The sequence below is a fragment of the Nuphar pumila genome, chromosome 12, assembly GCF_984573655.1.
Source record: "Nuphar pumila chromosome 12, dmNupPumi1.hap1.1, whole genome shotgun sequence".
In the NCBI taxonomy this organism is placed as follows: Eukaryota; Viridiplantae; Streptophyta; class Magnoliopsida; order Nymphaeales; family Nymphaeaceae; genus Nuphar; species Nuphar pumila.
This window is the reverse complement of record NC_143260.1, coordinates 87,886,596-87,910,755: the sequence shown is the minus strand read 5'-3', so window position 1 is coordinate 87,910,755 and position 24,160 is coordinate 87,886,596. Positions and strand designations below refer to the sequence as shown.

At 37.2% G+C, this 24,160-nt stretch overlaps 1 protein-coding gene across 2 annotated transcripts; it reads left to right on the top strand.

Annotated features, from left to right (window-relative positions):
* Positions 1-6,693: 6,693 nt before the first annotated feature.
* On the top strand, positions 6,694-10,538 carry LOC149821146 (CBS domain-containing protein CBSX3, mitochondrial-like). 2 transcript variants are annotated; one of them, XM_089983917.1, is made up of 7 exons: positions 6,694-6,807; positions 6,935-6,982; positions 7,387-7,666; positions 7,765-7,846; positions 9,614-9,687; positions 9,799-9,859; positions 9,942-10,538. In XM_089983917.1, exons 3-7 carry the CDS (start codon positions 7,409-7,411, stop codon positions 10,082-10,084), a joined length of 618 nt encoding a protein of 205 aa, XP_089840043.1. In that variant the 5' UTR covers positions 6,694-6,807; positions 6,935-6,982; positions 7,387-7,408; the 3' UTR covers positions 10,085-10,538. The 2 variants fall into 2 exon arrangements, with proteins under 2 accessions (XP_089840043.1, XP_089840042.1); XM_089983916.1 differs by lacking the exon at positions 6,694-6,807 and having other exon boundaries at positions 6,820-6,982.
* Positions 10,539-24,160: the final 13,622 nt, after the last annotated feature.

The window sequence follows — 24,160 nt, the reverse complement described above, 5'->3', positions numbered from 1 at the left end:
ACAATGGCTATAAATGTAATCGTTGGGACCAATCCAACGTCTAGTTGGACTGGCCCAACAACTATAAAGTATATAAAAAATAAAAAAAGAAAAATATAAATACAAAAAACAATTTACCAGTCCACCACACCTATTACATCTATGAAAAGACTAAAATAGCCCTAATGGGTAATTCAATTTACATAAAGGAACTACATATATATATATAGTACATTTACAATACATTATTTTAACACCTCCTCCTCCTCCTCCTCTCTCTCTCTCTCTCTTCTGTTTTATTTCTTGTTACTCTTTAATGGAGGATAAGAAAATTTGTCACCATTCCAATCGAGCTTGATGACTCCAACTACTGATGTTGACATCTTTTGTGAAGCATCAAATTTAGGAAAATGGCTTGTGGGATATGGTGGATGGATCCAATAATGAGCGTAAGTTAATTCACACAAAGTCTGACAATGAAAAGGAAGTGGCACTATAAGGAAAGAAGATGAGCAAAGTCATTGCCAATTATGAGAAAAAAAGGAAGGAGTGGAAGATGGGCCATTCAAAGATTATGTCTTGGCTTATTGACAACATAGACATAAAGAAAAGTTCAAGTTTGAAAAAATTTGAGTATGCAAATGACGCATGAAAGTACTTTCAAAACATGTACTCTCTCAAGGATATTGCACACATGTGCAATCTACAAGACAAAGTAAAGACCATGACCTAAAAAAACATGAACATTCATGAATATTATAATGTTCTTACTCTTCTTAACGATAAGCTAGAATTGCCTAAACCTAAATAGCATTGTCCATTAGATGTAGAGCTCTGAGAAAAGCAAATAAAATAAAAGCATTTTTATCAATTTATTAATGGACTTAGACCCAGGGTTGAGGTCATCAAGTCTGCTCTTTTATATAGAGGGATTATCCCCTCTATTGTGGAAACATTAAAAAAAAATAACTATGAAAGAAAATAGGCAAAAGAAGAAAATTTTCAAGAATGAGGATTCAGTCTTGGCTATGTCAAGGTCAGGTTCTAATACTTATGGTTATAAACCACCACACTTTAGGAGATCTTCTAATGACTATGAAAACAAAATCATTTATCATTTTTGTAATGAATCGAGACATATCAAGTCATTTTGCCCAAAGTGGAGAGATGAAAGGAAAGTGGCTTTTGCAGGCCCTCCTTGCGAGAAGAGTGATGATAATAGATCCCAAAGCATTGAATCAATGTTTCTCTCTCAATTGGTGGATGCTCTATAACCACTTCTCAAAGAAAATGCATCTTCTCTTTCCGGTACCGCGGTGTCTACTCATTCCGATCCTGGTAAGTCTTCATGGATCATTAATTTGGGAGCTTCCTTTCATATGACCCAAATGAATTCTCTCTATCTGAATGCCACCCAAACTCAAGTGATTCTTATGTTTCTACCATTAACAGAACATCTCTTAAAATTAAAAGCTTGAGAACTTTAAAAGAGTTTTCTAAAAATGTCCAAAACTTTCATGTCTCAAATGTTAGAGTAGTACCCAAACTAAATTTGAAACTTGTTTTCGGTTTATCAAATATTAGACCATGGATGTATGTTTGTCTTCTCACTTAGTGACTGTTGGGAGCAAGATCTCCAATTAGATAAATTGATTGGGTGAGGCCATAGGAGAGAGAATCTTTATTTCATGGACTCTTTATATTTGTCAAACAAATCTCTTTGTAATCACGTTTAAAAGGTAGACACAAAAACTTGGTATAAGATATTAGGACACTCAAGCATGTCAAAATTGTACTTATTAAAGAAATCAAAAGTTTGTGTCAATATTGCATCCATGGAGAAATTGACATATTACATTTTGACTCAAGTAAATTTGTCTCTAAAGAACCATTTGAGTAGGTACATTCTGATGTCTAGGGTCCTACTCTCGTGATGTTCAAAGATGGTGCAATTTATTATGTGATATTTGTTGATGATTATAGTAGACACTTGGATATATTTTCTTAGGCTCAAATTCAATGTTTTTGCTTATTTCCAAAAATTTCATAAACTTGTTAGAAATCATTTCAAAATCAATATGAAATCTTTAGATCTAATTTCGGAGAAAATTTTGTATCCAATGATTTTAAAAACTATTTAGATCAACATGGAATCCTTCACCAAAGATCATGTCGTAAAACTACCCAACAAATGGCTTAGTCGAAATAAAACACCATCATATCGTTGAGACAATAAGGACTTCTTATTTCTAAAAATGTAGTCAAAAACTTTTGGGCCAAAGCCACACTTAAAGTTGTGTATTTAATTAATAGAATGCCTTCATCTTCTCTTAAAAATATGACACCTATTGAAATAACTATTTAAAACACCCCCCGATTACAAAAGACTAAAAGTTTTTTGTTGTAAATGCTTTATTTTTACTAATAAAAATAATAAACTTTCTCTTAAAGTTATTCCATGCACTTTTCTAGGTTATGCTGAAAATAAAAAGGATATAAATGTTATGGCATTAAAATTGATAAATTGTATGTCTCAAGGAATGTTACTTTCCTCGAAAACAAAATTGATTTTGCTAAATTTGAGTCTAAGAAAAAGTGTGAGTATTTGTTTCTCTTTGATTTAGTTAATGAGCATACAATTTGTGATATAAATAATGATCTTGTTGATAATCATGATGATGCAATGATGTGCATGTTGAAGTTTTACCTACTACTAATGAACATGTTGATGGACCCTATCGTGAAATTCAAGTTTATACTCATCATTATGTGGATCATCCTTTGTGTGCCTTTGAAAAATACTACCAAAACAAAGACTTAGAAGAATCTATTATAAGAAGACCAACTAGGATATCCAAGGCACCTAGTAGGTTTATGTTCTATGAATCATTTGATCCAAAATATCGATCATGTCTCATGGTCATACACGCTTATGTTAAACCATCCACATATAATGAGGCTAAGAACCACCAAGAATGGATTAATGCAATGAACAAGGCATTGGAAAAAACTATAACATGGAAAATCCAATCATTACCCTTAAAAAAAAGTCATAGGATGTAGGTGGGTTTACAAAATTAAGATGAAGTGTAATGAATCATTAGAAACATACAAGGCTAGGTTAGTTGCTAAATGATATAGCCAAGAATATGGAGTAGATTAACAAAAAACTTTTTTTTCAATAACTAGAATGATCATTGTTAAAACACTCAATTATTGCTTTCATTAAAAAATAATTTATTTATCATATGAATGTGAAAGATGCTTTTCTTCATGAGAATCTCAATGAAAAGGTATATATGAAACCCCCTCCTAAATTGGGTTTGACACAAAGAAAGAGCATTTGCTTGTGTAAAGCCGTGTTGCTTGAAACAAGCTCCTAAGGCTTGAAATGATTGATTTAAAGTGTGATGATTAAATTGAGATTTAAATCATGTTATATTAATACACCATTGTTTGTTAAATCCTCTGATACAGGTAGGTGACAAGCAAAAAATTAGTCATATCAAAGTTATCCTTAAAGATAACTTTGAAATGATAATCCATTGTTTTTTTTTGGTATTTTTTTGGTATAAAAGTTGCATACCCACCTCGTGTTTGTTTTTTGTCATTGGCTATGTATGCAATTGAAGCAGTAACTCGATCTGAGATTATTAATGAGAAAAGAGTTGTACCTTTGATGTTAAAAATGCTAAGATGAAGAAAGATGATGGAGAACCTTTGGATGATCGAACTCCCTACGTATAGATGATTGAGACTCTATCTTACCTTTTTATTACTATACTTGATATTTCGTATGTTATTCATTTTGTTAGTCAATTTTCATAATTCTCCAACATAGTATATATGCGTGTTATGATGAGGATTGCTCAATAACTTTTTGATGTCTTGGAAGTGCAAAAAGTAGTAAAATGTGTCTTTCTTGAGTATAGGGTTATGACAACTACAACTTCAAAGATAGTATGGTTGAAGCAACTACTTTAAGATCTGGGTGTCCAAATAGCTCATCCCTCCAAGCTATATTATGACAACAAAAGTGTTGTTTATATCGCCAACAAACACACTTTTCACAAACGTACAAAGCATATTGAGATGAATTGTCACTATGTTTATGAGGAGCACCTAAGAGGATCATAACACTTTCATATGTCCCTTTAGAGCATCAGTTGGATGATTTTTTCACTAAAGCTCTACCATCACCACTATTTCAATTTCTTATGGTGTTATCACTGTAAGTTTGAGGGGGGTGTTAAATATTGTATATATATAATACAAATATTTGATGTATTTATTTTATTTTTCTGTTTTTTGTGGCTGGTTTGACCAGCCTTAAAATAGCCATTAGGACTAGTTTAACAGCTAGTTAGGTGTTATCTTTTTGTATATATAGGGGATCTCCTCCTCTGGTAAAGAATGCATTCTTTGTGCATTTTATCATTAATAAATTATTTATTTTTAAGTGATTTTTCAATGCTCTCTTTGCCTTTAGTGGCTTGTGTTTGAACCCTTTTGTGGGTGTTTAGACTATCAATCTATACTTCATTACAAAATATAAGCCCATATCAAATATCATTGGCAATGTAGCAAAAGCAACAACCACACCAGTAGTTGACACCAAGAACCAAGCCGATTGTTAAGCAACAAAATTTAATGCTCATTTAAGTCAAATTTGGAGAAAACAAAAGTGAATCACATCATGGGTAACTCAACCAATTATATAATCAGATATTAACATGGAAAAATTTACCAGATCACCAACAGTCATCACCCCACCGTTGATGCCATGGGCACACAGGCAGACCCGTTACTGTCCCAATGGAATTACAGTCTGGACCTACTAAACTGGCACCAATTAGCTAATTGGGTTGGACCCAAAAGATCAATTAATCGTTAGACATAGATGTTTGCAAGTTTACAAATCAGACCTGATTCGAGGTTTAATTTGGACTTACGAATAGTCGAATATTACAGATAGGGGTGGGCATCGGCCCGGCCTAGCCACGTTTAGAGCTCGACCCATTGGGTTTTAAGTGCGGCCAGGTTCAGATTTAAAGAGCAGCTCATGACCCAATTCATTGGCCAAATGGGCTAATGTTTAGCGGGTTGGTTCAGTCCTGTCTAAACCCATTTGTAGATTATTTTTGAATGAAGTTCATAAATTAATTTTTATAAAAAATAATGAATTAAATGAAAGATTAATGCACCATATAATTATCTTTTTATTTCTCATATAATCAATAAATGGTCTAGGTTTGGGCTTGGTTCTTAATGGGCTCGGGTTTGAAGAGCGGCCAATGTTTAGCGGGTCAGTTCAGCCCTATCCAAACCAATTTGTAGGTTATTTTTATAAATTAATTTCTATAAAAAACAATGAATTAAATGAAAGAATAAAGCACCCATCTAATTATCTTTCTACGTCTGATATAATCATTGCAATTAATTAGGTAAATTGTAAACGGGTTGACCCGCCTAACCCGTTTATTAAATGGGTCGGGTTCATGTTAGGGGTATGCCGACCCGCCAATCCGGCTGACCCGTTTAATAAACAGGCTAGGCAGGTGGGTTTACCCGTTTACCTGAACCTGACCCACCAACCCGTCTGCCAATTCCCGACTCGGCCGCTAACCCGCCAACCCGCCCGCTAACACAAACCCGACCCGCCAACCCGTTTACCCGACCTGACCCGTTTATTAAACGGGTTAACTGTGTCGTGTCGGGTTACCCGTTTAATAAATGGAAAAAGTTCGTGTTTGCCACAGCCGACCCGTTTAATAAACTGTTCGGATTCGTGTTGAGGTATGCTGACCCGCCAACCCGCCGATAATAAATGGTTTGTGTTCGTGTTGAGGTATGCTGACCCGCCGACCCGACCCGACCCGCCAACCTGACCCGATTGTCACTGCTACAACCAGCTACTAAAAAATTAAATTAAAAATTTAATCAGGTAGCTCAGGCTCACCGAGTTGCCCGCAGTGGGGTCAACCCTGGGCTGCCGCCTGGCCCATTGCCCATACATGAAAAGGAAGATGCACTAGAGGGTCCGTTTCTTACTTTCTGGATCTGGACTCAGTTCCAGCACCTCAAAATCAGATCCTAATCCGGATCCATCCAGGTAACTCAAGTCCGAAAGAATTTTTCACCAATTCTATATCTTTTGGCAAGGTATTTTGTATCAGAGAACAAAACGGAATGAACAGAAGTAACAAGCTCGGATATAACCACCATTCATCTCAAAGATGGACGGTCCAAAACACAGAATTGTTACAATGAATGACCCATCAAATCTTCCCAAGAATGACAAACGGCCCAACTCCGTGACTAAATCAATGCACGAACACATACCATCGAGCTTAACAACCGTCCATCGCGAAGATGGACAGCAATCTACACGTTACTTTCTAAGATAAACATATTGTACATTTGGATCCAGAGGAACATAAAATTTAGTGCAGTAGGATTAGCCAAAACTACTGATGACAAGCACATTTTTTATAAATAGGCTAATATAAACCGTCAGATCTATGAAATCCAATGACCTTGGTTTGCACATGTTTTGTGGGACCAGCATCCTTCATTCAAAAACAGAACACTTGGAAATTCCAACGGCTGAGATGATAAGATGTGCAGAGTACATGAGAAGGGCTCTGATTGGACCATTGGCTATTGAATATTTATAATGGCAGTGGCCGTAGCAGTAAGGGATTTGTGTGGAATTATATATATGATGGTCATCGTGGCTAGCAGCTCCATCGCCATTTGATAGCTCTTAAGATGTACCTTCATCTCTATCCGATTGTTGTAGAGATTAAAAAAGAAAGACAAGAGAAAGTGAAACCCCCATCTCTCTCTCTCTCTCTTCTGTTTTTTTTTTCTGTTTCATCCGTTTCCTCGTAGTATAAATTGAAAACTACATCCTAACAAACCCCCCACCTTCTCTCTCTGTGTTGTGGCGAAGGAACTGGAGATTCTTCTTTCCTCTGTAACAGATTGCGATCTCTATACAGTGAGCCCCTCTCTCTCTCTCATCTATACTTTTATCTTGGTAAAAGTGATCAACAAAGGGAAACATGAATCAGAGCCATTACAACCCGTCCAATGGACTGAAGGAACCTCTCTCTCTCTCTCTCTCTCTCTCTCTCTTTTCAAATCTATACATTTATCTTGCTGAAACCTATCAACCAAGGGAACCATCATCCAGAATCATTACAATCCTTCCATTGGACAGAAGGACTCTCTCTCTCTCTCTTCCTCGATCCGAGGAAATTCATGGATTTCTGTTTGTTGGTTTCTCTAATTGTCAAGATATTTGGATCCTGATCATTTGTAGAAAGTGGATTTGTGGGGATCTCTGATTACTTGTTTTGCTCTCTTCCGATTTTCTGTGGTGTTGTCTTTTTGGTGTTTCAGCCAAGACGCGAAAAAACCCAAAATGCAAGGAGCGATCAGAGCGATTCAATCCACCGGATCCGTTCTCAGGCATGCCGTTCTGAATCATTTGCGCCTCGCCCAGACAGGGGCGCGTCCCGCCCTCCTCTCGCTGTCGAAATCCCTCACTTCCGCTAGGTTGGAGGAGCAGGGATTCGAGAGCACCACCATCGCCGATATCCTGAAAGCCAAGGGTAAGATGGCCGATGGTTCGTGGCTCTGGTGCACCACCGATGACACCGTTTACGATGCGGTGAAATCGGTAAGCGTTTCGGCTCTCGGGATCATTTGTATTCATGTTTTGTTGATTTTTTATGGAGGGTGGAGGGTGACGAAATTGGTGGGATTTGTTTGTTGCAGATGACGCACAACAATGTGGGAGCTCTGTTGGTGGTGAAACCAGGGGAACAGAGAACGATTGCAGGGATTATCACTGAGAGGGGTATTTTGATTTGCTTTTGATATGACTTTAGATTGATCTTATTCCATGTTTCTTTGAGGAGATTGTGATTGGTTTCAATACATCTTTTGAATCAAGTGGTTTACTATTGCTGTGTTTAAGAGGCTCTTTTGTACCATGGATGTTAAAATTTTCATGTTGGTATTCTGCTTCTTGTTTCATCAAGAAACAGGAGATTAGTCAGTTATGGACATCAATATCCTTTTGATCTGATAGAATTATGATCATTTGGATAATCTATTGCTCCAAAACTCAAGCATTTTGATTATTTTATTCACATCTATTCAGATATTTGTTTCTTTTTATAATTGCATTTTCTGTTCTAAATTGTGATATAGGAATTGAATTTGGTGTTTGGTAGTTTGATTGTTGGTAATCGTAGTTCTTACTCTGTGCTTGAAATTTGTGTTACCAAATGCTCAAGGATAGAAGATGCCCCCAAAAAAGACGTCAATGGAACCAAAAGAAAATCATAAAGCAAACACAATAACTACAACCAAAAACGGTAAAATGGTACCTTATAAACCCAACAATTTCAGGTTGCAATAGTTGCAAGGATCACTAATTGTGGGAATAGGAGTTATGTGAACATGTCGTGCAATAGTTGCGTACAGTACTTGTCATGTGATATGTTCTAAAAATAAAGATGTTCCTATCAGAATATTCCTTCTTTCATGTATGAACAGTACTTTAATACTAAAATATTTCCAGTGCAATGAATTGAAGGGAGGAAGGAGAGATGTCCTTCCAACAGCCAAGGACGACCCTCTAAGCTCTGTATTTATTTACTGTTATGGCATTTTACCAAAACATTCTCGTAAACCATTTTCTTTGCTAATAGCCCTCAGTGGGATGTAACCTTTTACCTTACCTATTGTACACAGAACTACAAAATACAGCATCACTATGAATTACAAGTGTTCCATTTAACATGAAACACTAACTAATACATGATAACAGCCATTATCTGGATGATGGATAGAGCTCTTTCAATGGATGCATGGCAATTGTATGGAACTACAATAAAACTTGTTACAATGGTTAATTCCTTATGTTTTTTTCCTTAGCAATATATAAAATTATGTTAAAACTCTTGAAAATTTCCACCTTGTGTATAGTCTTCAACAACTTAGATCTCCAGGTGTATAACCTAGAACTTGATTGGCTAGGAGGCACTTTTGACACAAGTAAGAAGATTTCTTTCATGCTTTGCAAATGAGAGATCCAAGCCTATCATATAGTCGGCTCTTACTGACATCAGATCTAGATTTAAAAATATCAGAAGCACAGCATCAGCCACTAAACTGGCAAGTCAATCACTAATTGCCTGCCCTTTATAATATAACTACACACTGATCCTGATATCTTTTAAGTCTTGACTGTACAACAGAATGTTAGTATGTTGTCTAACACCTTTCTTTTCAGTCACAAGGTATCTGAAATTGAGATACTTGGATGAAGCTGTACAACATGAAAACAATACCACAAATAGGGATCACAATTCAGATATACTTTTCTTCAACTTCTGCTTACGCTTAAGACTTGGAAGGATCATGGCTGAGGGAACGGTGCAATAAGCTTCTTCTAGGTGTATATTCCTATTTATCATTAGTTAGTATACCAGCAAAAGTATTTTTTACCTTTGAAACATGGGTATGTGGTATAAAACTTGCAGTCTAGAAACTAATATACAATGCGAATGGGTAGTATCTGACATCCCCTATCCTTTTTTTCTTTGGTTCTCAACAGATTATCTCCGGAAAATAATTGTGCAGGGACGATCATCCAAGTCTACCAGGGTTGGAGACATCATGACTGAAGAGGTACCAATGCTGTGTACTTCTCAGTGAATTTGTTGCTGCCAAAGAATTTCTAGATATTGCTTTAACTATAATGCCACAAATGGTTATTGTGTTTTTTTTTTGCTTCAACAGAACAAGCTCATCACTGTTTCCTCTGATACCAAGGTTCTTCGAGCTATGCAGCTGATGACAGGTAAATTTTCAGATTCATGATTTCTTTGAAAATCTATGGAGAAATAATAATGGTGGAATATTTTGTGTTTTTCGTCTAGCAGATAACAGGATTAGGCACATCCCGGTCATTGATGGCAAAGACATGGCTGGCATGGTCTCCATTGGTGATGTTGTTCGAGCCATCGTGGGTGAGTACCGGGAGGAATTGGAGCGCCTGAACACATTTATACAAGGTGGTTACTAGATGATGACAACAACCAGGCACGGTTTTAGTCCTTGCTTAATCTATCTCAGAAGGAACTTGTGATCTTTAGGCTCGGTTTACAGGTTGTGTCTTGGGCTTGTTCCTAAAGTGTAGGTAATAACTAAAACCTATGTTGTATCTGTAAATGTCGAGTCCTATCTTTGCACTTTGATCATCCTCCTCCGGATGTGCTGGAGTTGTGTAATAAGATGATGATGACAGATCCAGGTTGACTGGTATTTTGGTATATCTTCCATGTCCAGTTGCTTCATCCTTTGAAGCTATGTCACATAGGTGCGGGTGCGGCAATGCGGCACTTTAAAAAATCTTGGGTGCAGGGAGAATATGTAGAGGTTGGCGCAGCGGAAAGACCTCTGGTGACAGCATAAAAAAGAAAAGGAAAGTGGAAGTTGTTAGAGGCTTGGAGGTTTGCTTCGAGGCCTCTTTTTCTAAAGAGTTAGTTTCTCTATGTATGTATGTATGTATGTATGTATGTATGTATGTATGTATGTATGTATGTATGTATGTATGTATGTATGTATGTATGTATGTATGTATGTATATATGTATGTATGTATTAGGGGCCGAGTCCCATGAATATATATAGCCTTTGGTTTCTCTCTCTCGGCTCAATAGTCGGTTGAGAGAATCACGATGAGTCTGATGTTTTTGATAAATCAAAATACAAATTTTGAATAAAAGGTTTGTTTTGAAAACTGACTCTGCTTATCCATGAGCAGGCCTACTCATGGATAAGCACAATGTGCAGCGCATAACCACACACACCAACATCTCTCACTTGGACATGAGACTACTCAGTTTTCTCCCACTATTGTGGGCTTCCTTGAACTGATTACAGATTTTTCGTTAAGGATTTTCTTCGTAATCATACATATCTTAATCTCATACGGGCAACATGCTTGGTAAACAAGTCTTTTGCAATGCCCTTAGTTAAGGGATCAACTACCATATCCAAAGTAGGAAGGTAGTCCACAGTTATCTCATTGTTTTCAATCATATCATGTATGTAGTGATATTTCACCATTATATGCTTGCTCTTGGAGCTATCAGGTCTATTTTTTATTAGATCAATAACAACTTGATTATCACAGTATATCTGTACAAGTTTACGTAATAGATTTATCTTTAAGTCTTTAATGAACCCGTTGATCCATACTGCAAACGTCGCGGTTGCATTACACATAATATACTCAACATCAACCTCTTGATTATGTTAAGCCACACAACCCTGTTTCTTACAAAACCACGCAATAGCTCCTTCCTCAAAGGGAAAGATGTAGCCAGAAGTAGATTTGATGTCATCTTTGCATCCTATAAAGTTAGCATCAGAGTATCTAATCAAATCAAGGTTGTCAGCTTGAAAGCTCAGTTGAAAGCTTTTAGAACCTTTTAGGTATCAGAATATTCTCTTTACAGCTTGCAATGAGGCCATCCTGAATTACTTTGATATCTGCTAACAAGACCTACAACAAAGCTTATGTCAGGCTTTGTACATAGCATCACATACATTAGGCTTCCAACAACCTGTGCATAAGGAATTTCAAGACTTGGTTGGCCCTCACTAGGACAATCACTTTTACTTAAGTTTACTCCTTTTGCAATTGGAGTTCCAATAGGTTTGGAGTCTGCATTCTATATTTTTTTAGAATATAGTCAATGTACCTTTCTTGGCTTAGACAGAGAGTCCTTGAATCTCTGTTTCGAGTGATTTTAATTTCCCAGATATATGAAGCTTCACCCATATCTTTCATTTCAAAGTTGATATATAATCATTTCTTAGTGTTGATTATCTTTTCATTATCATTTTCAATCAGCAAAATATTATCAACATGTAATGATAGGATATAGAAAAGACTTTCACTTTTCCATACATATACACAGTGGTCTAACTGATTTGGTTTGTATCCAATCTTTGTTATGGCTTTGTGAAAAATCGAATACCATTGTCTTGGCGATTGCTTTAACCCGTACAAGATTTTTTTTTTTAACTTGTACACTTTATCATTATTTATCACATAACCTTCTGGCTGGATTATATATATCTTCTTTTAAGTCACCATTTAAGAAGATATTCTTTACATCCATCTGCCATATGTCTAGATCATGATGAGAAGCTATGGATAATATTATCCTGATGGACGTAATTTAGTAACTGGTGAATAGGTTTTCGTATAATCAATCCCTTCCTTTTAGGAAAAACCTTTCACAACTAGTCTTGCTTTAAATTTGTCTATAGATTCATCAACTTTATATTTTTTCTTAAGAACTCATTTACAACCAACTGGTTTTCTTTCTTCAGAAAGATCAGTTAAGTCCCAAACTTGATTCTTTTTAATAGATTCAATTTCTTCATTCATAGTCATTTTTCATTCTAATGCCTCTTTTGAATTAATTGCATCAGCATATGAGAGATTATCGATCAACTCATCAAGATTTACAAAATAACAGAGTTCCTCACACAAATACACATAGTAGCCATCCAAGTAGGATGAAGGAGCTCTAGACCTTTTACGACCACTTAGTCCTTGAGAGGTAGAGGGTTCAAAATCAGTTGGTTCATTGTCTAATTGTTCCACAGCTAGTTCATTACCTAACTGTTCTACAGCTGGTTCATTACCTAACTGTTCATTTTGATCATGATCATATAGCAAATCAAAGGGATCCTCAATTGGATTACCAGATTCATTGTTGAGATTTTTCAGAAACTCAACATCTCTACTCTCAATCAGTTTCAGTCTTTGGTGATACAATCTGTAACCTTTTGATCCTTTTGGATAACCAATAAAGATACATCTAGCTGATCTGTTATCCAATTAATTCATAGTTGGATCTAAAATTTTTACATGAGCTAAAGATCCACATCTCTTAAGATGATTTAAGTCTGGTTTCATACCAGTCCATTTTTTGTATGGAGTTTTGGGGACAACCTTACAAGGCACTCTATTTAAGGTATACATAGCTGTATTTACAGCTTCACCTCAAAAAACTTTGGGTAGATGAGCATCTGTCAACATGGATCTAACCATGTTCAAGAGAGTTGTATTACACCTTTCAGCAACACCATTTTGTTGAGGTGTCCTTGGCACGATTCTTTACCTATTAATGCCAAGATCTTTGCAATAATTGCATAACTCATTTGAGGTGTATTCACCAACTCTATCAGATCTCATAATTTTAATGTATCTACCAAGTTGTCTTTCAACTTCATTCTTGTATTCTATGAATTTCTCAAGTGCTTCTGATTTATTTCTGATGAGATACAAATATTCATATTTTGAGAAATCATCAATAAATGTTATAAAGTATAACATGCCACTATGAGTTTGGACTCTAAAAGGTCCATAAATGTTCGTATGAATTATGTCTAACAGTTCAGTGGCTCGAATAACATTATGTGGAAAGAGTTTTTTTGCCATCTTTTCAAAAATACAAGATTCACACTTTTCAAAGTGAGATTCATTAAAGTTAGGGATTATTCCTTGTTGTGCCAGATTTTTCATTTTTTTTAGACTTATATGCCAAAGTCTTCTATGCCATGCATTCACATCAATAACTAAGGCACAATCAATATACAAGAAATTTTTTTCTTTATTCTTGGATAATTTAAACATCTCATGTTCTCTGTCAAATTTACCCTCAAACAGGATTCTACCATGTTTCTCCATAGTGACCTTTCCAAGGATAAAACTGATCTCAAAACTTTTTCAGTCAAGGCTGGTACAGACACAAGGTTTCTCTTCGTTAAAGGGACATAAATAACATATTTAAGCAATACACTAGTCCCTCCCACATTGAGTTTGTAGGACCCAACTCCTAGAACATCACTATTGGAGTTGTTGCCCATGTAGACCTTGTGCTCGCGTGGGCCTAGCTCTTTCAGATCTACAACTCCATCGATGGACTTAGCTATGTGTCGAGTAGCTCTAGAGTCCACCCACCGCCCTGAGAGTTCTTCATTCGCAAAGTGGCATTCAGATACAACACAAATGACTTTTTTTCGTCATTCTTTTTGTTTTGAGTTGTTGTATCTCCCACTGTTTCAGTTGCTCCTATTGTTAGGAAACTTTGTTATGCAGTTCTTCTGAATGTATCCCATCTTGCCACACTTGAAATACTTGACTTGTGAGCCTTTGTTGCCTTGAGGTTTGAAACCTGCACTTTGTCCTTTATGAAACTTGCGATTACCTTTCTTTTTAAAGTTATTAGGCTTAACGGGTACTCGGTTATGAGACGGTGTGTCTTGGACCACCATCAACTCAGACTTCTTTTCTTTAGCCATGTGCTCTTGTTCTATGACTAATTGCAGGGGCAACTCAGTCAAGTTTAAATTATTTGAATTTAATCTTAACGTAGTGGTCACCATTTTCTATGAATGTGGGAGGCTATTCACTATGGTGGATACCTGCATTCTATCTGAAATTACATTTTCAGCAATGGCTAGGTCTTTAGCCATGACCAACATCCTATTTACGTGGTCTACCACACTATCACTCTCTTTCATCCTATATAAGTTGTATTGTTCGAGTATAAACTGTATATGGACTTCGGATGTGGTGTCATATTTGGTGGCTATTGTCTCCATCATCTCCTTGGCGGTCTTATAATCTTCAAAGACCCTGATCAAATCATCATCCATGTAGGTGAGTATGATGGTTCTTGCCATCAGCTCATCTTTTTGAAACTTTCTGAATTTAATTACTTCTTGAGTTGCATCATCATTTGGTTTTTCTACCGACATACTGAGGACATTTTCAATCCTTTCAGGGTTAGAGCTAAAGGGATCCACCTTTTCCAAACAGGAAAGTTGGTCCTGTTTAGCTTATCTGTTTTTGCTAGTTCGGAGGCACAAACATGACTAGCCATTTAATACTAAAAAATTATATTTAATTTATTTATGGCAAGTTAGCACAAAGAGACAAAAGCAAGATCTCATTAGTCTAATCTGAGAACAAGTTTCTAATTTTAAATAGACCTATTTTTTAGGTCTTAAACAAAAAAAATGAGTATTTTTAAATTAATAGGAACAAAGTTTTTTGAAAATTAAAATTAGTTCCAGGTATTAAAAGGAAAATATCACAATTTCTGATAAGTTTTCAGAAATTTCAAAGTCGCAGACCCGTTTTAGCAAATATTTTTGAAAAAAAAATGTGAGTTACAAATACACTTATTTTAACCCTTTTTTTGAAATATTTCAAACTTTTAGGGGTAACATGGTCTTTTTACCCCTTGGGCTATTTAAGCACTGACCCCTTCAAAACCGACTTATAATTCGTCAGGTTTTTCTTTCTCTTCTTTGTCGAAGCTCAAGAGCGACCGGTGGCGACAATGATGATTTCCAACCGTTCTTCGACAATGATGGGCCGACTCTTAGGTTGGGTTTGATCTTCTCGACGCAGGCTCCCTCTGACAGGAAACCCACGGTTGTTGCTCTACCAGAGCTATCAGAAAAATCGGGGAGCCAATTTTCTGGCCGATCTCCGGCGACGATGACCCGACTCTCTGGTTGGGTTTGCTACTCTCGTTGTAGGCTCCCTCTAACAGAAAACTCGCTGCCGTTTTAATGTCAGAGCTTCCAGAAAAAAAATGAAAAAGAGGTTTTTCGGTCGTTCACCAGCGATGATAGCCCAACCCTGTGGTTGGATTTACTCCTCTCGTTGTAGGCTCCCTCGAACACAGACTCGAGGTCTTTTCCTACAACGAAGCTTCCTTGGCAGACAAAATGATCGAAATTTTTTCGATCGTTCTCCCACGGCAATGGACCGACTTTCTATTTGGGTTTGCTTCCCTTGACGTAGGCTTCCCCTGCACGCAAACCTGAGGCCAAACAGTGGCCCAAAATCGGTTTTCCTAGCAGCTTGGGTTTTTTTTTCTTTTCACTTTTTTTATTCTATGTTTTTGTGTGATTTTCTTTTTTAGTCACAGAGTGATAGAAAAAGGTCGGAGGCCTTTTATCCTTGTTCGATCGGTGTTGCCGAAAAAAATGGCAGGCGATTGAAACCTTTTCCAGAGACAGAACTTCTGTTTTTTTTTTCTTCGGCCTGTCTCTCTATTTTTTCTTCTTCTTTTTTTTTTTGGTTTGCAAAGACGAACAAGTAAGGAAGGATCACCTCTTTCAGGAAGAAGGCTGAGACTCTGATTTTCGATTTGGATTTTTAGAGGCAGACAAAGTAAAGAAAATCAGGTCTCTGTTTTCCGGTTTTGGTTTTCAGAGACAAACAAGATGAACAAACCAGGTCTATGTTTCCCAGTTTGGGTTTTCAGAGACAAACATGAAGCGCATAAAAAGAAAAGAGAGCAATAGCTCTTACCTGATTAAAGCTTCTTTCTCCTTTTTTTTTTCTTTGCAGGTTGAAGGCTGCAGGGATTGGTGAGCGTCTTTGAACCTCTGCTCTGATATCACTATAGAGGTTGGTGCAGTAGAAGGACCTCCGATGACAGCAGCAGAAACAAAGATAAGGAAAGTGAAAGTTGTTAAAGACTTGGAGGTTTGCTTCGAAGGCCTCTCTTTCTACATAGATGGTTTCTCTGTGTATGTATGTATTAGGGGCTGAGTCCCATGAATATATATAGCTTTTGGTTTTCCTCTCTTGGCTCAATAGTCGGTTGAGAGAATCACGGTGAGTCTGATGTTTTTGATAAATTAAAATATGAATTTTGAATAAAAGGTTTGTTTTGAAAGCAGACTCTGCTTATCCATGAGCAGGGCTACTGATGGATAAGAACAATATGCGGTGCACGGCCGCACGCACCAACAGATATATATATATATATATATATATATATATATATATATATATATATATATATATATATATATATATATATATATAATTTTTAACGATTTTAAGTTAACACTGTGTATTTGTGTCCCTTTTATCTATTTATATATAATATAGATAAAAATGAGCTTGATTAGGGTTAACTGAATATACTTTTGGATAGAAATGTACATTAAAGTGGTTGGCTTCACCTAATATAAAGAAAGCTCTGTCCAAGTGTTGCACCCGCCTGAGTGCAGGTGCGACGCTGGTGGGGTGCCCTGTTACAAGAGTCCATGTAACATAGCTTTGAAGTCATCAATTCTAGCTACTAGCCTTTGAGGCTAATAACATGACTCTTTAGCAAATTGCACTCACGGGATTTTGATGAATCCATACCAGTGGCTCATCTAGAACAGATGCAGCAGAGCAATCATGAACTGATGATTTATCACCATTTTTTTTTAGTTTTTTTTAACTAGGAGAAACTGCCATTATGGTTCAGGTGTCCCTGTGTGGGTAGAGAGGTGCCATGTTGATTGCCGCTCTATTTCAGTGTCTGCAATGAAAAACTCCCATGGATACTCTATACTCACTGAGATAGTCTCCCATTAACTTCGACCTTACGGCAAGGAATGCACATCTCGGGTATCAAACTGACGCTAACTTTTTCTTTTTTTTTTGAAACAACCTGGGGTTAAGCAGCCCCCCACCAGTTATTATTCAATGTACCACTGAGGTTTTGAACCTGCAACGTCCCACCACAAGGAGACGTTCACTGACAGCTCCTACCAACCAAGCGGAGCCCCTGTTGGTAAACTGACGCTTAGTCCAAGTGTGCTGAGCTCTTGTGGGCAGCCTTGGTAACTATTGCTGTGCACTGTTTTCACGAAAGGGTGTCAACAGGTCAGACACCTGCATGGATCTGAACCCAGATCCAACTCCGAGGTGTTGGTATCGACCATGCTTGGGCCCTATGAGGATAATAAGCCAAGCCGATACCAGACCTAATAAAATAGTAATATTTCTTTAATGTTTTCTGCATTAAAAATTTGCAGAACTTAATCTTAGCCTGGGTTGGACTCGAGTCTAATTTAGAATTTTTTAAATGATACTTTGCTCCATATGCTAATCAGAACCTATGGGTCCAATCCGAACAGGTAATTTTGGTGTATTTTAAGTAATTTTTTGATGTATCAACCCGAATAGATAATTGGACCTCCCTCTTTATCGCCAAACTTTCAATTCTACTGGATCCAGAGAGAGGATCACGTCAGAGGCAGCTCTGACGGTCATTATTGAATCCTTGGATGAATGATGCTCATCAAAACAGTGAACAAGCTCATTGTCAGAAGAGGGGGGGGGGGGGGGGGCAGGACTGCTGGGGCCCAAACAGTTAATTTTTTTTTTAAAAGCCCAGTCCTAGCCCAGCCCTGATTCCATATGAAATAGATTTTTATCCATTTTTTAGCCCAGTCCAGTCCTAGCCCAGCCCTGACTGCAGCAAATAGTTTGATTTGTCCATATGAAATAGATTTTTATTAATAATTGTAGCAATTTTTTATTTTATCTCAAAAAAAAAAAAAATCGGGGGCGCTGCCCCCCGAACCCCCAACTATCACACCATTTTTTTTTTGCTACACCCCTGTTTGCCCCCCCCCCCTCACATGAATCCTAGCTAAGCCACTGCTCATTGTGAACCGTTCATTTTAAATCATTCTAATGCCGTCCATATGAAACTCGAACGACATAAAAAGCGGCGCCCATTCAAGTGATGGGCATCTCATTCCTAAAGGTTTTGGATGCCATCCATCTTGAGATCAAAGGCATTCACAAGTGCAATACCGTCAGAGAACACTCTGACATGATCCCGTCTCCTAGATCCACCGCTGATGTAAGGAACAACAGCAGGAGTTAAAGCTTTTAAAGAAGCATTGTTTTTGGCCTTCCATATGCATACCAGCTTTGCATGTGTGTGCATGCACAGGCGTGACTACTAGACCAATGTTGTGGGTATCGGAATCAGACCTGTATTACGGGAGTACCTACTCTCACATACTAGAAATCATGGTTGTAGGTTGTATCTTCTCAATTAAACCTGTACTCAACATAGTTTATTTGATAGTAATCATACTTTGGATCATGTTTTTTTGGACATAAAAGTAAGATTTTTTAAGCCACATTGTGAGCCATTGATTTTTAAAGGTCTTAAAAAACATACATGTATGTTATAATCACATGATCCAAAACTTGTTTTCTACTAAATAATACTTATAGAACCTAAAAAAGTTAAAGAAATTTGACAATCTAAAGCTTCTGTTAGGTGGGAGTAGGTACTAGCTGTGCACCCTATTTAAAAAATAGCCGATTTAGGTCAGTATTATATCGGTTTTTCAGGCGATATGATACATATTGGCCGATTCAGGTGGATAGGCACCAATACTAACAACACTGGACTAGACATAATTTTGTAGTTGAAGCTGATCTGTGCGGTGGAAATTATACACTGAATGCTTTCGTAGGAACAATGAATGTACCGAATGGCAAGTGGATTTGGGCCCTCTCAAGCCTGGAGACAACTTTTGTGCCCTATCATCCGAAGCCATTAATGGCTTAATCCAGTTCAAGAATAGGAAGTCGTCACTTCCCAATTCATTTTTTTTAAGAAGAATAACTATTATTAATGCAGCATAATAAAGCACAGAGAACCTATAAATGGATATCACACCCATTATAGGCAGATAGATAGTCCAAAACAGAGCGGACCACTATGAACAGAAAACAGCAAAAACAAAATTATAAACAGTGAAACAGCAGCCATGAAGGGCCGAGATTTGTGAGGTCAGATCTGCCTAGCCGCAAGACAGCAGAATAACAGAATAGAGTGAGAAATAGGGCAGGCTATAGGCCCCCATCACCAATCCAGAAAAAATCCAAACCAGGCCACTTCAAGCATCTTTCCCTAGTTCCTGATTGATGATATTGTACAGAAGGCAGGCACAACATAGAAGAACGTTAAAAGGATCTGCAATTCACCCTATGATGCAAGCAGTGAATAAAAAGATAGGAAGATAACATGAGCTTTCTTAAACTTAGCTTATACATGGCACAGCACAACCACTCGTAAATCTGTTCCAGCAAAAATAGGAATCCCGAGCTTTTGAAGCTCAACAGAGCAGCAATGACAGGTATGCAAGTTTTTCCCGAAGCATAGAGGAAGCTGAAATAAAGCCATGATCCGAGGAGAGTGGGCCGCACATAGAGCAAAGATGAGCAGGGCCTTGATGAACGTCCTTGCATGCACACCAACACATATCTACAGACACTCACCTACACACATGAAGGAACAAACACACATTCACACACACACACACGTACTCACATGCACACACACAAATCGTTACCAAGAAACTTCATCACAGTCCTTGGTTGCATAATCAAAACACTGCCCTACAACGGCCAATCCAGTCCAAAGGTTGACCTTGCCATTTGCAGAGAGCCCTATTAGTGACAGACCATCTTAGCAACACTAAAATCACACTAGAGACACATCTAAGGCTCCTGAAAATATGATTATTTATTTCGCACCAGATTAACTTCCCGACCCTTCAAACAAATTTGCAATGTTGACCTTGGGGGTTGAAGAAGTTTGCAATCGGTACATCCTGATAATGCATGAAATGCAAATCATTTTCATACAATATGCATGCATTTTATTATGTTTTGAAAGATTAAAACCCATGTATTGACATATTTAGACACGAAAGAGCTACGGTTCGAATTTCACTAGAATCAGAGTTAAATTGAGAAAAATAGAGCACTTTTGAGATTTTGGAGCTATTTTTGAGGCCAATTAGATCCAGATCCGACCCAAGAGCTCAAAGTTTGGATCTTGGACTGGACTTAAACTTTATATATCCATAAACTCACGTGATCCAAAGTGCTTTTTCATGAGCTTTTACCGAAAACCTCTTCTTTATAATGCATTTAGCTAGGTAGTTAGTGGTAAATAGTATATAGTTTAGCATTTATGAGAATTAATTTTGCATTTAGGTGGCTTTTAAAATTAGGAATAACTTTAGATGTTTAAATAGTTCAAAATTTTGGGGTTGAACGATTTTAGAATTTTGGAATTACCACTCAACCCTTCTCTCTCTCCTCTCCTCTATTCCTCCTTCTCTCACACACCTTTTCTATTGCATGCTCTTCCTTTCCTCTTCTCCTCCTTCTATATTCTTGTTTTTGTTTTCTTGTTGTGTATGTGCTGTATTTTCTTACAGGTTGTGAACACCCCAAAAATTTCAAAATCTTTTAAATATTCCCCTTCTGTCCCTGATATCATTTTCTGAGAAAATGGGTCATTTCAAATCTAAATTCCAGTTCATTTCTCTAGTTTTATTGAAATTAAATTCATTTCATATGTTTAAATTGATTTTGGATCTGGATCCATTGTCCAGATCCAAATCTGAACCTCCTTGTTCAAATTTTAAATTAAAATTGTAAAAAATATCAAAAATAGCCTTTAAATAGCTCGGACAGTCCATTCGACATCCGTTTGGATCCATCACATTATATTTCTCTATTCGAGTGTCAAAACTCAAACATTTTTTCAAAACTTGGGTCAAAAACCCCTTTCCTGAAGATATTTTCTCGAAAGGGATTAAAATTCTCAGAAGAATACTTTTGTAAATATTTCTCAGAAAAATACAAAAATTTAGTGTTTGAAACTTTGTTTTCTTTTTAAATCTTAGTTTTCTCCTACAAAAATACAAAAAAATGGAAAAGCAATATGAAAATCAAAAATTGAGGAAAAGCAAATAGTTTTTAAAACTTGAAAATGGAATTTTTGCCAAAAACCTCATTTTGAGTCATTTTACAAAAAACTTAGAAAGAGGGAATCCTTCTTTTGGAAATTTGAGAAAGAGGAAACGACCCACTCTCGCTTCTCTCTCCCTCCATGGCCGACCACCCCCATGTGCGTTCCTCTTCCATCATCAACCCTCTGATCGCCTCTGTCCTCCCCGCTCCTTCGTTCATCATCAACAACCAAATCACGCGCTCCACCTTGCCTCGCGCCCCCCTTTTCTTCCAGAAGCTTTGATCACCTTCTTCTCCCCTTTGGGAAGAGCTCCCTACATCCTCGACCCTCGGATTGGCTGACTCTCACTAACATCCTTCATCGCAACCCTTGATCGCCAACTGACCACCTTCCCAAACCCTCCGGACCCTTCCACCTCCTCTTTAAAAGGAGCACACAGGAGGAAAGGAGGGAGATCAGATTCTTTCTTTGACCCCATCGCTCTCGCGCATCATCCGTCGTTAATCTCTCTGTTGCTCTTCCTGTTTCTGGAGCGCAAGGCTATCTGGTTGTCAACGAACTCTTAACCACAGCAACTTACACAGGTTTAAAAATTTTCCTCCAGCATCCATTTGGTCGAATTGTTAGATCTAAATTCCGGTTGTAGAGATTTGCTTAAATTTTCCCATGAATCATGTAGAACTCTGCTAATTTTTTTTTTCCTTTTGTTCTTTCTCTCTGCGAATGTTTGTCATAAAAAAAAAATTTAGGTTCATCACACCACTGCTACATTAAGTCTGAGTGTTGTATAAAGCCCTTGAATTCCCACCTCAGGAAATTTATCATATGTAATTACGTATTGATAAAGTCATAATACATCAAGTAGGGTCGTTTCAACAGGGTTGGTCGAGTTTGGTCTAAAGTGTTAGCTGAGATATTTTGCTGGATCAGCTCAGACTGCCTAGATCCACTCATTATCAGGTCATATCCCTCCTCTTACACCCCTTGCATACTCATCCACTGCTATAGTATCGTTATTACATTCATTATCACTTACAAACCTCACGTCCAATGCATTTTCTGCATATCCCTTGTATATCAGACCCACTGTCGTTATAAATTTCTGCACTCACTGCTTTCCCATCCATGTTCATCTTATCGCGTCCTCAGTCCTACTGGTTTATGCGTTAAATCGGTAAATGGGTGCTGCTAAGGGTCTGTCTGTTAGCACCATCGAGATTCTACACTAGTGCTATTGTCAATTAGTTCATGGCTACTCAAGGTAGCCCACAGACCTATTGGGCTTTCCTGGACTGGTTCCAGTGACTGTCAAGCAGTCATCCAAAGGGCACATAAAGCTTATGTCATAGGGTTATCGGCTTCCACAAGATCAGTTCCATGTGTCCATATGTTAATCTCGGTTTTAGAATCTTGGAACTCATCCCTGTATTATGCTGCATGGCCCATCATTCAGTCCCGCCGACTCTTGTCAGTCACCAACCCTCATGTTTTCATTCTCTCTGTCCTGGGCATAGATAATGTTGCCATCTGCGCAACACTCAGTATATATCATTCGTTGGGTCGGTGTGCCACATGGTTAGATTATTAGTTGTGCATTAAATAGAGTATGATCATATGCTCAATGCTATGTCAAGTATCGTATGTGTTGTACCCTTAGGTGTTGTATTAGAATCTTGCAATCAGGTTTAATTAAGTATTGCTATGCTTTTGCTTACTATGGATTGATGATTTTCAGTCCCGATTCAAACATTGATCTTCACCATAAAATATACGACTGATCCTTGATGTTTTCTTAGTATTGTCTTACCAAGTGTACATAGTGGCAACTTCAGGGTTTTATAGCATCCATTAATGTCAGTCCTAACATATGCTCAGTCCATTGACATTCACTTAGCTTTGTCATATACATTACAACACAATACTTTCTCATTAGTTCGACGTACTCCATACCTGTATTAATATCCATTCCCTCCTAGATATTTAGGCATCATTGTGTATATTCTAGTCTTAGTAGAATTTATGAATTGCTCTTTACACTTTGCGTAATGCTAATCCTGTTTTGCAGAGAAAAAAAATTTGTTGTTTCTTTGCTTAGAATTAGTAACTCTTGTAAATTTTGAGTTAAACTCAAAACCATGTAATAGTTAGATGTCAATGAAAATTTTATATCTTTCTGCATTAGATAAAATGAATGAGCATAATAGTGCCCCAAATTGCTCATACTTTTTTTTTTCTTCTCAAAATCTCACAAATGGGAACACGAATGGCACGTGCACCATTTCATAAGAGGTAATAAATCCTAAGTTGATGATTTACATCAATGGCCATAGTCAGGATGTAAACAAAACTTAGGATTTTTATCTTTTACGAAATAACACTGGATCCACACTAGATCCATTTTCAAAACTCATCATGTTTTCTTAAATATTTTCTCCTTTTATTAGAATTTAACTTAAAATTGACTCAAAATATATACCA

Excerpts from the sequence above, each read along its gene's own strand:
- LOC149821146 (XM_089983917.1), top strand. The coding sequence starts at position 7,409 with ATGCAAGGAGCGATCAGAGCGATTCAATCCACCGGATCCGTTCTCAGG. Across the intron at positions 7,667-7,764 it reads TTTACGATGCGGTGAAATCG|ATGACGCACAACAATGTGGG; the intron begins GTAAGCGTTTCG and ends TGTTTGTTGCAG. Across the intron at positions 9,860-9,941 it reads AGCTATGCAGCTGATGACAG|ATAACAGGATTAGGCACATC; the intron begins GTAAATTTTCAG and ends TTCGTCTAGCAG.